General features: G+C 42.7%; 1 protein-coding gene across 13 annotated transcripts in view; it reads left to right on the forward strand.

The window, feature by feature from the left end:
- The window catches only part of DEPDC5 (DEP domain containing 5, GATOR1 subcomplex subunit), a 120,482-nt gene that overhangs the window by 43,434 nt on the left and 61,406 nt on the right, over positions 1-15,642 (forward strand). For 10 of the 13 annotated variants that reach the window (XR_006778444.2, XM_045791430.2, XM_045791431.2 and 7 more), the window contains 6 exons: positions 2,690-2,759; positions 5,093-5,129; positions 5,890-6,010; positions 8,084-8,304; positions 13,047-13,250; positions 15,216-15,351. Coding sequence is in view for 12 of the 13 variants with exons in the window: in XM_045791430.2 (XP_045647386.1) it covers positions 2,690-2,759; positions 5,093-5,129; positions 5,890-6,010; positions 8,084-8,304; positions 13,047-13,250; positions 15,216-15,351 (789 nt within the window). In the remaining variant the exon portion in view is untranslated. The remainder of the gene's footprint in view (positions 1-2,689; positions 2,760-5,092; positions 5,130-5,889; positions 6,011-8,083; positions 8,305-13,046; positions 13,251-15,215; positions 15,352-15,642) is intronic. The other 3 variants (XM_045791438.2, XM_045791439.2, XM_087857248.1) reach the window with 1 other exon arrangement.

Consider the following 15,642-nt stretch of genomic DNA (forward strand, 5'->3'; position numbering starts at 1 on the left):
CGGCCTTGTAGTTTTTCCTTTACCTTTGTTATGGGCCATGTTGCCCTTGTATGGTAGTTGCTCCCGGTCAGCTGTAATCATTCATAGGTGAAGAACTAAGAAGGAATAGTGCTGGGGCGCCTGGGTGGCACAGCGGTTAAGCGTCTGCCTTCAGCTCAGGGCGTGATCCCGGCGTTCTAGGATCGAGCCCCACATCAGGCTCTTCAGCTATGAGCCTGCTTCTTCCTCTCCCACTCCCCCTGCTGTGTTCCCTCTCTCGCTGGCTGTCTCTATCTCTGTCAAATAGATAAATAAAATCTTTAAAAAAAAAAAAAAAGAAGGAATAGTGCTTTGGCCAGCTTTGTAAGGATGGTCTGGTCACCCAGTAATTATCCTGTTCTGAGTATGCCTCTCCCTTCTCAGCCCAGTGAGAGACTCTGGCTGGTCATCCGTGTGATTCCGTTACGTACGTGTATGTGTCACTGTTCAGTGATGCTCAGTTTTGTATGTTGTCATGCATTGCTTAACGAAGTCACTTTAAGAAGAAGTGCCTGCTTCCCAAGAGGATGACTTCAGAATCTTCCTCATCCTGTGTTTATGTTACCGTCATTTAAAAAATTTGGTTCAAGTAAAATAGTATTTTGAACTTTTTTGTTTTTTCACTTATTTCAGAGAGCAATGTATCTTCTTTTTTGTCAGCCCTCTAATTAGTTTTGGCTTTGTAATCTTTGAATAGACATTCAGATTCTTTTGCCCATAAGGAAACAGCTACCGTTTAATTATACACCATATTTCATGGTTTTATGTTTAGTTTAGGAAATAATTAAAGGACAGAGTAGCTGTAGCACACGAAAATATATGAATTTAAGCACTGTAATTTCCTCAAATTTTAATTAATAATAACTTGAAGGTTTCCTGATTCATCACTTTATTTTTCATGCCAAATTAGCTCTCTGATGCCATTTGAGATGGACAATAGATTCACACAGGTGGGGCTTCAGAATCCCGAGGCCTGCTTTGCACTTCTCCTCGTGAGCCTTGTTTGCTTGAGCCACACAGGGACAGGAGCAAAGAGGGCTCATGGCCTGAGATGCACGGCTGCTTATAGAGGCCATTGTTCTCATCCTGTCCACGAGCCTCTTCAGAAGCATCCCACAAGGCTGGAGAGCTTACCTGAAGCATAATCAAATTGTCTTCAGTGAAAAATTTTCACTCTGAAAGTATTATTAGTTAGTAATGAGAGTTGATCTAAAAAGTAAATTAATAGCAGATATGTAAGAGTTATAAAACTAGGATTTGGGGGATATCACAGACTATCCCTGGAGTCTGTTTTAGAGATCGTAGAGACCCTCCAGTCACACTGTATCGGTGAGGAACCTGCATTCCGGACAGGAAAGTGGCTTGCAAGGGTTGAACAGCAAGTTCATGGCAAAGCTGAAGCTCTTGGTTTAAACCGTTTGAAATTGTGGTAATAGACTTGTTTTGACCTTCAAACACAGGAACTTCATGTGGATAAATCTAATAGAGACCCATTCGTCTGGCTCACATCACTTTGCCACACAAATCTTTTTATTTTTATTTATTTATATTTTTTCAAATTTTTATTTAAATTCTAGTTAGTTAACATATAGTGTAATATTGGTTTCAGGAGTAGAATTTAGTGATTCATCACTTCCACTCAGATCTTTTGTAATTAATATCCGTCAGGAGAGCAGCATCCTCTACATGGTACTTTCCTTGGAACCACTCCGAGGGGCCAAGTGCCAGAGGTTGGTTGGATTCAAGGTCTGACTGCAGTTAGTATTCTTACGTTCTTGTGCACATAAAGTGTTAGTTGCCAGGATTGCCCTACAGTCCTGGTTAGCTATTGATAACTGCCTTTTTTTTTTTTTGCTTATGATCAGAGTTATGATGGAAGGTGGGGATTAGTTAGTATTCAAAACATCTTTCCCATAAGCTAAATATAGATAAAAGAGAATACAGAGATATGCCTGAGAAATAGAAAAGGCTGTGCAGCCTCTATTCATTCATTCAGTCAGTATACCCAGGGCCAGTCTGGGTCTCCCAGTTTTCTTTTGTGCCTGACATGACTGCATTAAGATATAATTTTTCAAAGGTATAGAAATTTGATGGTTTGTGCCTCCTTTCCTTTCCTTTCCTTTCCTTTCCTTTTTCTTTATTTTTCTTTTTCTTTTCCTCTCCTCTTAAGTAGGCTCCATGGCCAGGGTGGAGCCCAATGCAGGGCTTGAACTCACAACCCTGAGATTGAGACATGAGCTAAGATAAAGAGTCAGATGTTCAATGGACTGAGCCATCCATGTGCCATCTTTTCTTGAGACCACTTTTTTCTTCCCTTGCCTGAGTTATTCTTGCTTACCAAATGCTATTCAACCTATGAGTTGGGCCCAGCAAGTATCAAGATGCAAAAGTATCATGGTATAAATAGATTTAATCCCTGTCACAGGGAGGAGATTCTCATCCAGTTAGGAATCAGGGCTAGCGTGAAACTGTTTATGGAGAATAAAAGAACAATAATTAAAACCATATTTAATGTTTTATAGTAATTACAGAGCAAGTTAGAATTGGGGGAATCAGTGAAACCTGAGACATAGGCAGTCATGAGAGGGCTAATCCATGGCTGGAGTTTTAACCGTGTCACGAAGTTTAAAATGAAAGAGGCTTAGATTAATGACCCTTTTTTCTTTCACAGTTTCTATACGTCCAAAAGCCAGCTCTTTTGTAACAGTTTCACCCCGCGAATAAAACTGGCAGGAAAGAAGGTAGGTGTCACCAACCTGCAGAGCCTTTAGGGACTGTCACACACCAACATGGTTATTTTGGCCCCAAGATACATCTTCTCCCCCACGGTCATTAATAATTGAAGGTATTTGTCTTAGAACTTTATGATTTTCCACATTAAATACATCAATAACAAAGCAAACCCCTAGACTGTAAGGAATATCTTTGGGAAAAATATGACAATTATTTTTAGTTCCTTAATAATGAATTATTTTTGTTACGATATGACTGGTTCATTTAGATACTAGGACCTCTCATATACCTTTGAGGACAAAGACATGGGCATGCATTGCAGCAAAGGGGAAATATGAAAAGATCAAATCTTAGCAGAAAAGAAGTGCAAATTCAAACAAGAATAGGATTATTTTTTTGCTCACCAAATGGGTTTATTTTATTTTACTTTATTTTTTAAAGATTTTATTTTTAAGTAATTGCTACACCCAACGTGGGGCTCAAACTTACAACCCCGAGATCAAGAGTCACATGCTCTGTGGACAGAGCCAGCCAGGCACCCCTGCTTACTAAACAGGCTTAAAACAAAGTAATTATATCAAGTCCTGGAAAAAGTGGCGAAATTGGTACTCAAGTACCAATATGGTTGGTGTACCATACTTATGAAAAGCAGTTCAGCTCTGTGTATCGAGCAGTGCAAATGTTCATGCCCCTTGATCAGATAATTCCATTTTTGGCCATGTGGTCTAAGGACATAACTGAAGATATTGAATGCATATAAGGTCTTGGTCCTGTATTATTTATAACAGTGAGAAGTTGAAAATAATAGGAAAATGACTAAATAAACCATGGGATAGCCACTTGATGGAATATATTCGCAGCCATTTATAAAAATGCCAGTTTTAAGACTCTTAAAGGGTGTTTTTGATGTTATATGAAGAGAAAAACAGACTGTTAGGTATGTAGGTGGCATACCAGGGTTCTCTCTCCCATCTGCCTGTTTTCTAGCAGAGCTAAACTCTGAAAGCTGTCCCTTTGAGGCTGTGTTAGTAGTATCAGGGCCATTTCTTCCTTTTTGGGGGGGTGGGGTTAATGTTACCTGTTTAATAAGGAATGTATTAATTTTGAGGACTCCGAGGACTCCTAAAATAGGCCATGCCAAGTAGTGAAGTGCTGGGAGAAGGGACTCTGCCCAGAAAGGGCTGCTTCCTGACCTCTGAGGTATTATGCCTTCATCACAGACCTTCTGGGCAAAGTGGCACACAGAGGAACTTCTCTGCAACATGATCATTTTGTCTTTTTTTTTTTTTTTTTTAAGATTTATTTATTTGTTTGAGAGAGCAAGAACGAGAGCGTGCGCGGGCATGCGTATGAGCAGGGGGAGGGGCAGAGGGAGAGAGAATCTCTAGCAGACTCCCTGCTGAGCACAGAGCCTGATGTGGGACTTGATCTTACGACCCTGAGATCATGACCTGAGCTGAAATCAAGAGGTGGACGCCTAACCGACTGAGCTACCCAGGCGCCCCTGCAACATGATCATTTTAAAGAAGAAAGAATGAGTATTGGGGTGCCAGGGTGGCTCAGCCGTTAAGCGTCTGCCTTCCGCTCAGGTCATGATCTCAGGGTCCTGGGATTGAGCCCCACATCAGGTTCCCTGCTCGGCGGGAAGCCTGCTTCTCCCTCTCACACTCCCATTGCTTGTGTTCCCTCTCTCGCTGTCTCTCTCTGTCAAATAAATAAAATCTTAAAAAAAAAAAAAAAAAGGAAAGAATCAGTATTGTTATGAAAGTTTAAAGGGTCCTGAAAAGTTTTATTTGGGGGGAAAAAGAAAGCTCTTTTCATTTTCTCTCTACCTGTGTATGCCATTTTGGCAAACTGGGTAATCCACTGAGTGCTGCCCTCTTGCAGGTGTAGGCAGACCGGTGAGAGTACCGTGGTGAAGGGGGAAGCATGCATGCAGGGTTTGGGGTCAGGTAGAAGCTAGCCATGGTAGGACAGACATGCCAGTGGACTGACCAAGAGCTTGAGGGGCTGGACTTGGATTTTGGCTCTGCCACCTGCTAACTGTATGACTTTGAGCAAGTCCCCTTTTCTCTGTAGAATTGAATATCCTCCACCTGAAGGTGGGGTGCATGTCCCTGTCGGATAGAATTTTGAGGGTGACCAAGGTGTGAGGTGGGCCTACTAGGGCCTGACACTGAGGTAGGTGGGCCTCAAGTGTTCCCTCCTGCCTTTCCATCAGTCACAGTGAAGGGTAAGGCATGGTCCCTTCTCTGGGGAGCAGCCATCTACATATTGTGCCTTATGATAGGTTCTATTCTGGCAGAGGAGGGAATGATTAATTATCTATTTAATTTTACAGCCTGCCTCTGAGAAAGCAAAAAATGGCCGTGATACATGTGAGTATTTTTGTGACCTCCTTTCATCCCTTTTAGAAAGAGTCAGCTAAGCCGTGGCAACAAAATTATGTGACATCGCATAAACAGTTCACAGCCAAGTTGGGAGACTTGAGTTCCCTTTGGAAGGTCCCTTAACTACTTTGTATATTTTTGTCCCATCAGCTCCAAAATGGATGGTGACAAACCTTGTTTTTCTTTTCCATAGGTCAGTTGTAGGGATTGAGTAGAAAATGTTAAAGTACTAACTGTACTACATACTAAGATGATCTTTTGAAAATGGGGTCATAGATGAACGACTACCAAAACCTTCCCTTTATTTAGTGCCGTACTATTTTCTTTTTTTTTTTTTTAATTTATTTATTTATTTATTTTGAGAGAGAGAGATTGAGAGTGAACGAGCACATGCGTGCGGGGATGGGGGAGAGGGAGAGAGAGAATCTAAAGTAGACTCTACATTGAGCCAGGAGCCTGATGCGGGGCTCGATCTCATGACGGTGAGATCGTGATCTGAGCCAAAATCAAGAGTCGGATGCTTAACCGATTGAGCCACCCGGGTACCCTAGTGCTAGTGTTATTTTCTGTATCACTTTGATATGTAAGTCATTTAATTTCAACAACCTGATGAATGGGTTATTATCCCACTTTTCTCAGAGGGACCTGATGGTGATTATCTGTGCCTTGCAGATTTTGACGAAGGCCCTCTGAAGGCATCTGGTTGAAATGTGTTTTAATGACAATTTGTGTGATTTATGCATTTCAGCTCTTGGGACTCCGAAAGAATCTGAGAACGCCCTTCCCATCCAAGTAGATTATGATGCCTACGACGCCCAAGTGTTCAGGCTGCCAGGCCCGTCCCGGGCTCAGCGCCTCGCCACCTGCAGGTTTTTTTGCCAGATTGACTTTGGGGTGTATATAAAAATTGCTTGGGAAAACCTGAGGGCCTGTAGGGACCTTCATGTGGCAACCCTGAAAATGTTTTAAATTAAAATTAGCCAGTGGAAGCTATACCATGTAGATCATTGGGGATTCTCTTTCCAGGTTCTCTGGCCCACACATTTTGTTAGCTATATTTGCACGAAGTATTTTCCCCAAATAGTGTTCCACTTTTTCTAACCAAGAAAAACAATTCACAGATTCTAGAATCTTCTCACTGGGCTGCCACTAATATGTATAGATCCTATGGCCCACAGTTTCTTTCAGGTTTTTTATTGCCAGAAGGCAAGAGACTTTCCTTAATTGCTTTTAAATTTGCTCTATGGTATTTGGTCATATGATAGTCTTTAATTGTGATGTGGTTAGATTTACCAATATATTCATTTCTGAGTATTATGTAAAAACAAAACAAAAAAATCCCTATCCCAGGGCTTTCCCCCACCCCCAGTGGACCAAATACCATGAGTCCATTTTCCAGACTTCTTAAACATGCAAGTTTTTTTAAGCACAATGATTGGAAGAATATGCATCCCTTCACATTGATAAATGAGTTTATAATGGCCACATGATTGTCTTCTGTCCTTTTTCCTCATCCCATTCTAAGATGAAAACATTTAGAGCTCAGACAAAACATTTCCTAAATCTTGAGAACATTTAGTGCCGTTAACTGCAGCTCTCCCGCACATAGATGCTGCTTAGGGGCTCGGTAGTGCTTTCCTTTGGAGTATTTAAAAATGCTTTCATGGTCCAAGATCCTGGTTTTCTTTTTTCTAATCAAAGGTGGCAAGACTTGGTATTTCAGAGACCTAGGTTATGTGTTCCTTGAGGGAGCAGACCGTGTTTTAATTGGTGCTCTGTCCCCTGCACAGGACTGAGCTTACACTGGTCTCCAGATATTTACTGTTGTAATAATGTATATATGGTCAGCCCAGGGGATCTATTTTCAGGCTGTTTAAGCTCTGACTTAAGACAAAATCCTTCCAGGCGGAAAGAGAACAGCACTGATGCCAGAGGGGAAACCCAATCTATAGTTGCTAACTTTTCCATTCTGAATTTTTATCTCCCCATTGGGCTTCTCCCCTTTTGATCCTTCCTCCTACCGCTTCCAGAGGTTTCCCCCTTAGGGAGTTTTATGTTTTAATAAGGGTATACTGCTTTTTAAACCTTTATTAAGGAGATGTTCGAACATGCTCAAATAGAGTAGTGTCATGAAGAGTGATCCATGTCTTGTCAGACTCATTTCTTTACTTTCCCCACATTTTACATTTTGCTTGAGTATTCTAAAACAAATCCTTTTTTTAAACCTGTAAATGCTATAGTGTATGTCTCTAACAGATAAGAATAAATAATCACAAGTACCAAAATTAACACTAATTCTTTAGTATCTTCTAATAGCCAGTCTATATTCAGATTTCCCAATTGTTTCAAAAATGTATTTTTACAGTTGGTTGGTTTGAATTGGGATCTAAAGAGGATGCAGACATTGCATGTGATTGGAATGTCTTTTTTCTGTGACTGTAGTTGTGTTGCTTTCTTCGTTTGGCTGATTGTTATGTTATAATGTTTAACTTATCCTCTCTTCTGGATTTCCTGTAAACTAGCAGTTACCTCCAGAGGCTTGATTAGATTTAGGCTCAGTTTTTCATATAGGAAGACCCTTGAGGTGGCACTGTGTATTTTCTCCTGCGTCGTATCCTACTCTGTTTAGTTGTCCCATTTTCGGTGATATGAGATGAATCAGTGGGGATCAGGTAGGGTCAGACTGGAGCAGTCGCTGCTTTACAGCTCTGACCCCAGGACTTGAGCCATTTGAAAACTGTCAGTTCTTACACAGTGTCCATAGTGTCTCAAGCTGGTCAAGGCAGAATACCTCCCACATTATTTCCCTCTCATAGATCACATTGGGGATTTTTGTTGTTGGTTTCCTGAGTAGCCTGGGCTGGCGACAGGTTTTGGTGTTTTAGTTCCGGGTGGGGCAGCATCCCTTGCTTGTTGGTAACTCATTGTCTCTCACCTGTCAGGTCTGTGCGAGAGCGGGAGAGTCACAGTCGAAAGAGCGCCAGCTCCTGCGACGTCTCATCCAGCCCTTCTCTGCCCAGCCGCGCACTGCCCACTGAGGAAGTGAGGAGCCAGGCTTCTGACGATAGCTCCCTGGGCAGGAGCGCCAACATCCTGATGATCCCACACCCCCACCTACACCAGTATGAAGTCAGCAGCTCCTTGGGCTACACCAGCACTCGAGGTCAGAGAGCTGAAGCACGGGCACAGCTGGGGACAGATAGGGACAGCTCCCTTCCTGTAGCAGGGGTTGGGGGTGGGGGGTGGGATGTGACCAGGTGTGGGGTATAAGTCCTACATCTTAATTATTTCCATGCCAGTGCAATGAGTATAAGTCACCTGAGCTGTATGTATGTGTCTCTAACACCTTTATCCCCTGCACTGTAGCTATATACCTTTCCTTATGTTAATGTAGAGCTTTTCTTAGGCCTAGAGTCAAAGGTGTTTGCTTATTTCCTTTTTTGAGATTTTTTAATTTTTTTAAAGACTGTATTTACTTGAGAGAGAACGAGCGAGAGAGAGCACACAGAGGCAGAGGGAGAAGCGGATTCACCGTTGAGCAGGGAGGCTAACATGGGGCTCAGTCCCAGGACCCTGAGATCATGCCCTGAGCTGAAGGTGGACGCTTAACTGACCGAGCCACCCAGGCGCCCCTGTGTACTTATCATCCCCATTTGTGCCGTCCCTAAAACAGCCTTGGCCCCATATTCTACTTTAAGATTTCTCCTCGCAGTTCCCTGCTAGGTAACTAGGGTTGCACTAAGGAGCACAGGTGCTGCTTTTTCTGTATCTTCTCCTGCCATCCAACAGCACCTGCAGCTGGAGTCTACAGGCCCCTCCTGACTTTTTAAAAAACTTTTTATTTTGAATAATTGTGGATTCGTGGAAAATTGCAAATTACACATGCACACACACACACACACAGGGAGGTCCTATGTACCTTTCGTTCATTCTCCCCATGGAGACATGTTGTGTAACTATAGACAATGTCGAACCCAGGAAACTGACAGTGGTACAAGCCGCAGAGCTTATTCAGATTTCACGTGCTTAACATGTCCTCATTTGTGCATGTGTATTTCTATGCACTTTTTTTTTTTTTTTTTAAGTAAGCACCATGCCCAACATGGGTCTTGAACTCATGACTCGGAGATGAAGAGCCATATGCTCTACTAACTGAGCCAGCCAGGAACCCCTTAGGCAGTTTTACCACATGTGTAGCTTTATTTATTTATGATTATCATCGTCATTAAGATACCAAACTATTCATCACCACAAGGCTCTCTTGTGCTACTCCTTGATAGCCACACACTCTCACTAATCATTCGCTTTCTCTATAATTTTGTTAATTTCAAAGATGTTCTGTAGACGGAAGCAGAGCCCTTCTGACTTTTGATCACTGACTTAGGAATGTTGTATACACACAGCTACCCCCTGTTGCGCTTCTGGAAGGATTCCCAAAGGGTGAGGAGTGTTTTCTATGCCCTAGGACGTTGAAGGGGAAGGCATCAGCTCCAGCACCATATATACTGTGCCAAAGGCCTAGGAAAATTTTTGACCACAGAAAAAAGTGCATTTGTTTTTTAATTGGCTCAAAGTGTAAAAAGGAAATGCTGAAAGAGAAAGGAATAGATACTAATTACATGACTATTGTATATAATCTATGTCACCTATATTAATTAGTTTTAGCATTCAAAGGAATTTGAATACATTTGAAATTTTCTAGGTTAGCTTTTTCCCACTTTCTGGAAATTTCTAAGTTTGCATAGACAGTTACTCCCATTTTGCTGAAAATACTCTTTTTTTTTTTTTTTTAAAGATTTTATTTATTTGACAGAGAGAGACAGCCAGCGAGAGAGGGAACACAAGCAGGGGGAGTGGGAGAGGAAGAAGCAGGCTCATAGCAGAGGAGCCTGATGTGGGGCTCGATCCCAGAACGCCGGGATCACACCCTGAGCTGAAGGCAGACGCTTGACGACTGCGCCACCCAGGCGCCCCTGCTGAAAATATTCTTAGTAGGGTCTGTAACAAAAGCTAAATTAAACTAAACATTAATTCTTTCAAAACCTTTGTTACTCTAAAAGCCAGATCTCTGAGGAAATAACACTGTAGCTTTGAAAATAGCTTTGAAAGTAACTTTGAAAATAGTTTTCTTAAAAATTATAATTGATTTTGATGTTCTTTAGTGATATTTGGGAGTTTATTGAGAAAGCCAAAAACAAATTTACCGGAATATTGTAAGGCAGTATAATCTATAGGCCCTTAGTTTACTGTTTCTCTGCTACGTTTAGGGGGTCTTATCTATTTACCTACCCAACATAACAGAAAATATTTCCCCTTTCCTCTACACGTATATTTGACCCACTTTATCCCTTAGTCCTATTTCTCATCCTTTTCAAAGCATGAACTTACCTTTTTTTAAATCGGGTTTTCTCCTTTTATTTTCATGATAACTAACTAGACCATATTCTTTTTTATTTGGTAAACCGGAGCATCAATTCATTAACTAACAGTGAAAAATACAGCTTGCACGGAGATCTGAATGTTCTCTTCTTGCATGCAAATCAGCTTTGAGGAATTAACTATTACTATATACCAGGTTCTTTGGTAGGCATTGGCTAAATATTGGTGGACAAGACAGATTCCTTGATGCCATGGAATTTGCATCTCTTGGACCCACTTTATTTTTTTTTTTAATATTTATTTTGTTATATTAGTCACCATACAGTACATCCCCCGTTTTTGATGCAATGTTCCATGATTCATTATTTGCGTATAACACCCAGTGCACCATGCAATATGTGCCCTCCTTAATACCATCACCAGCCTATCCCAATCCCCCACCCCCCTCCCCTCTGAAGCCCTCAGTTTGTTTCCCAGAGTCCACAGTCTCTCATGGTTCATTCCCCCTTGGACCCACTTTCTAATGTGGGTGATTGCTTAGTGAATATGGGCTGCACACCAGTGGAGCTGGTTGTGGGTTTTAGCTCTCTGATCCACTTAGGTTATGTAGCCTGTGGCCTCCATCTCTATAATAGGGACCTCTCTGCCATTGGATGGTGGACAGGTTAAGTCTAAATATCATGCCACCTCCTTGCCAGGTCAACACTGGATGCATCCATTTCTTCATTCTTTTCTCCCAAGAATTTTTTTTTTTTTTTAAACATAGTGGCATTTGATTGCTTACTTATGTCCAGGTCACTGACTCAGTGGGAGGAGGTTCTGATCCACCCACTCATTAGGTCCCCAGGCTCCTTCCATTCTGGGATAACATGATCATTAGCACTAGTCTCCAAAGTTGGCACAGTAGGGGAAAAGAGAATGGATATCATGAGTGGAGATACTTGCGGTCTAGGCCTTCAATTGGAGCGTGTCACTTCCACCTGTGTTCTGTTGGCTGGAACAAAGTTATGTATTTTATTTTGTTTTGTTTTTTGTTATATCCAGTGTAGTTAACATACAGTGTTACATTAGTTTCGGGTATATAATATAGTGATTCAACAATTCCATACGTCATCCATTGCTCATGATAACAAGTGCACTCCTTAGTCCCCATCCCCCTGCCCACCTCCCCTCTGGTAACTATCAGTTTGTTCTCTGTAGTTGAGAGTCTGTTTCTTGGTTTGTTTCTCTCTCTATTTCTCCTTTGCTCATTTGTTTTGTTTCCTAAATTCCACATATGAGTGAAATCACATGGTATTTGTATTTCTCTGACTGATTTATTTTGCTTAGTGTAATATTCTCTAGCTCCATCCAGGTCGTTGCAAATGGCAAGATTTCATTCTTTTTCATGGCTGAATAATATACCATTATATGTATATACCCCAGCTTTTTCCATTGATCTGTTGATGGATGCTTGGGCTGCTTCCATAATTTGGCTATTGTAAATAATCCTGCTATAAACATAGGGCTGCATGTATCTCTTTGAGTTAGTGTTTTTGTTTTCTTTGGGTAAATACCTGGAGTGTGATTACTAGATCATAGGGTAATTCTATTTTTAATTTTTTGAGGAACTTCTGTACCCTTTTCCACAGTGGCTGCACCAGTTCACATTCCCATCAACAGTGCAAGGGGTGGAACGAAGTTATTTAGCCCCAGTACAAAAGGGCCGTAGTCTCGTGTGCCTACACATTGGCTACCTCTGCCAGGATCTGCCCTTCTGGGCACCAAATATCTATTTTTTTTTTATTTAAAGATTTTTATTTATTTAATTGACAGAGAGACACAGCAAGAGAGGGAACACAAGCAGGGGGAGTGGGAGAGGGAGAAGCAGGCTTCCTGCTGAGCAGGGAGCCTGATGTGGGGCTCGATCCCAAGACCTTGGGATCATGACCTGAGCCGAAGACAGATGCTTAATGACTGAGCCACCCAGGTGCCCCCCAAATATCTATTTTTATTCTTCCTCCCACATATAGAATATACTCACCCTATCTCCCAGGGAAACAACTCAAGTCATTGCATTCACCTTTCTAAAGTGTAAAGTTTGTGGTCCTCCCCATCAGGTTTTGGTGTGGCTTCATTGGGCCAGTAATTTAGGAACCAGAACCCCCTTCTCCCAAGTATTTATTTATTTATTTATTTGAGAGCATGGGGGAGGGGTAAGGGGAGAGGAAGAGAGAATCCCAAGCAGGCTTCACCCTCAGCACTGAGCCCCACACAGGGCTCAGTCTCAGGACCCTGAGATCATGACCTGAGCTGAAATCAAGAGTCGGACACTTAACTGACTGAGCCACCCAGGCGCCCATCTCCCAAGTATTTAAAAGTAAATAAAATGTTTCATTTCATTATAATTTGGTGATTTTACTCATTTCTCCCACTCCCTAACATGTACGATGTCCAAGATTCTAGTCAGCTTGGCTGATTGCCTGCCTAGTCCTGGTCTCACCGAGGCTCTGTGCTTTCTCTTTGTGCCTCCACAATAACTGACAGATGTGCTGGAGAACATGCTAGAGCCACCACAGCGAGACTCTAGCGCGCCGGGAAGATTCCACGTAGGCAGTGCGGAATCCATGCTGCATGTTCGACCCGGGGGATACACACCCCAGCGGGCACTGATTAACCCCTTTGCCCCCTCACGAATGCCCATGAAGCTCACATCCAACAGAAGGCGCTGGATGCACACTTTTCCTGTGGGTAAGTTGTTGCTCAGGAAGGAGCCTGGCCTGGGAGCTGCTAGTCCTGGTCCTTGTCACTAACCAGCCCTGGGGCCTTGCTCAAGTATCTCAACTTCTGTACATGTCCAGTGCCCCACCCACGAGATGGGTCTAACCGTGGCCATTCTGCTTTCTCCAGGAGTTCTTGTGAGAATCCTTGAGGACACACTCGGAAAGGGCTTTGTAACTACCGAGCTGTATAAACCTGAGGGCTTCTCATTTTTGTTCGAAAAGGACTGTACTTTGTCACCTGCTTTCTTTCTTAAGACTAGTGCCCCTCATTCTTGTTCCTTCCTTCCACTCCTAGCTCTCTCTGGTAGTGATATCATTGTCTTGGTTACACAGAAGTTATGTTACTCTGTGTTCTCTCAGGGGTCTCTGACAACTGAAAAAAAAAAAAACCACAAAAACATTTTTTGAGAAATGGGTGAGCCGTTTTTTTTGTTTTTTGTTTTTTTTAGTTAAAATAAATTGGAAAAAAACCAAAGGATAAAGTAAATGGGTTCTATTTTTTATAATGAGATGCTCTACAGGAATAAAAACGAGCTACAACCACATCCAAACCTATGTTTAAATTTACAAACGTAATGAAAGAAGCCCGACATAAAAAACTACATTCTGTATGATTCCATTTGAATAAAGTTCAAAAGCAATCAAAACTTAAAAAAAAACTTTTTTTTCTTCAAATTCACTGTTTTTCCTAGCCCATCCTTTTTGATCTGTGTTCTCTCCTACAGAGGATGACAGTAAGGTTTTATAAAGCTGTGGCTAAAATTAAACTTCAGCTTAATGGGCTCTGACTGGGCTGGGAAGGAACAGATGCATGAAACTCCGGGGTTTTTCATGGAAGGGATCCTGCTGAATGCCTGCAAATGTCTAATTATTTCCTTTTCCAGTTGCTTTTAGTTGTTAAAAGTTAAATAAGTAAGGAGTGAATCTGGTTGTTTGGGCTGTCATTGGTGGTCACTCCCAAACTCCTCTTTGCCCAGCCCTTCTCCCTGCCATAATCAGTCACATGATTTGTTTCTTTCCAGTGTCTCTTTCCCTACATTGTTATCCCCATGGGCTCCCTTCGAGTTCTCTTGGGAGAACTGTTAATGTTTCTTGTGTGATCTCCAGCTCTTCTTGCTCCCAACCGTCAGGCACCCTTTGCTAAAACACAACTGTCTGGCCCCACTTCCTCTGTTTCCTCCTCCTGCCCGCCCAGTCCTTATAGCTGAGGCCCTCCTTGCCCAGCTCCCCAACTTTGCATCTCCTCGCTCCCATCCTCAGATCCTCAGAGGTTCTGTTCTTCCCCAAGCTCGTCCGGTGGTCTCCTGCTTGTCTTTTGCCTCCTCCACATTTGGGATTTCACACACCTTATTTCTTCTGCCCAGGTACCCTCTCCTTCAGTTCCTGCTAACCTTGCTAAATGCTCACCTCTGAAGCTTCTCCTTCCCTGGGAAGCATTTTTTTAGTAGATTTCACTAATGGTGATTTCTCTCCCACCCATCCAATGTCTTTTCTGCACTTGCTCATCCTCTGCTGCTTAGAGTCACCCTTGTCACCGTCTTATGTATTAACAGAGTCATTGGTGTTTCACTCATGCGTTCCTTGTCGTTCCGTTTGTGTTAGCCCTCCTGGGAGGGGCCCTCTTCTCCTGTATGTCAGTGTTTCTCCACAGCATCTCAGCTTGACATGCATGAGACAGAGGCTCCTAACGTATTCTTAGGGTAAACAGGGTGACAAATGTGAGGCCCTACAGAAGGATGAGTCCTGCTCGGAAAAGGAGGTGTTCTTTTGAGAGGCTGGAGGGTCATGTGTGTAATGTTCCCCTTGGTGTGCTCTCCTGTCTGTCTCTCCCAGCACCCATGTCCCGGCAGCTGGAAAGAAGGAAGAGTAAAGCTAAGTACAAAGCACTAGCTGTTGGGTGGGAATGATGCTCAGTGGATCTTTGTCTGGGTAGGACCATCCGGAGAGGCCATCCAGATCCATCACCAGACCCGACAGAATATGGCGGAGCTGCAGGGCAGCGGGCAGAGGGACCCAACTCACTCCTCTGCAGAGCTGCTGGAGTTAGCGTATCATGAAGCTGCTGGAAGGTGAGAATGTGTGTAGGGCTCCAGAGGGTACCTTGAGAAGCTCCCTGGCACCCAGGACCATGGCAGAAGAGTCTGCTGACAAAATGTTATATTTCTAAGACTTGAAGGGACAGTATGAGATGAAGCCCTTCCTTTGTCAGTGCCATTCCTTTCACTGGGCCAAATGCAAAGCAAATAGCCTGACACTGTTGCCACACATGTATCCAGGCCCTGCTGTAGCTTTCATTCAAAGCACACTGCATAAACCTCAAGCATGAGTTTCGTCTAAACCCCAGCCAAGGCTGAGAACGA

The sequence above is a fragment of the Ursus americanus genome, chromosome 30 (assembly GCF_024610735.1).
Source record: "Ursus americanus isolate L20-20 chromosome 30, mUrsAme1.1.p, whole genome shotgun sequence".
Lineage (NCBI taxonomy): Eukaryota > Metazoa > Chordata > Mammalia > Carnivora > Ursidae > Ursus > Ursus americanus.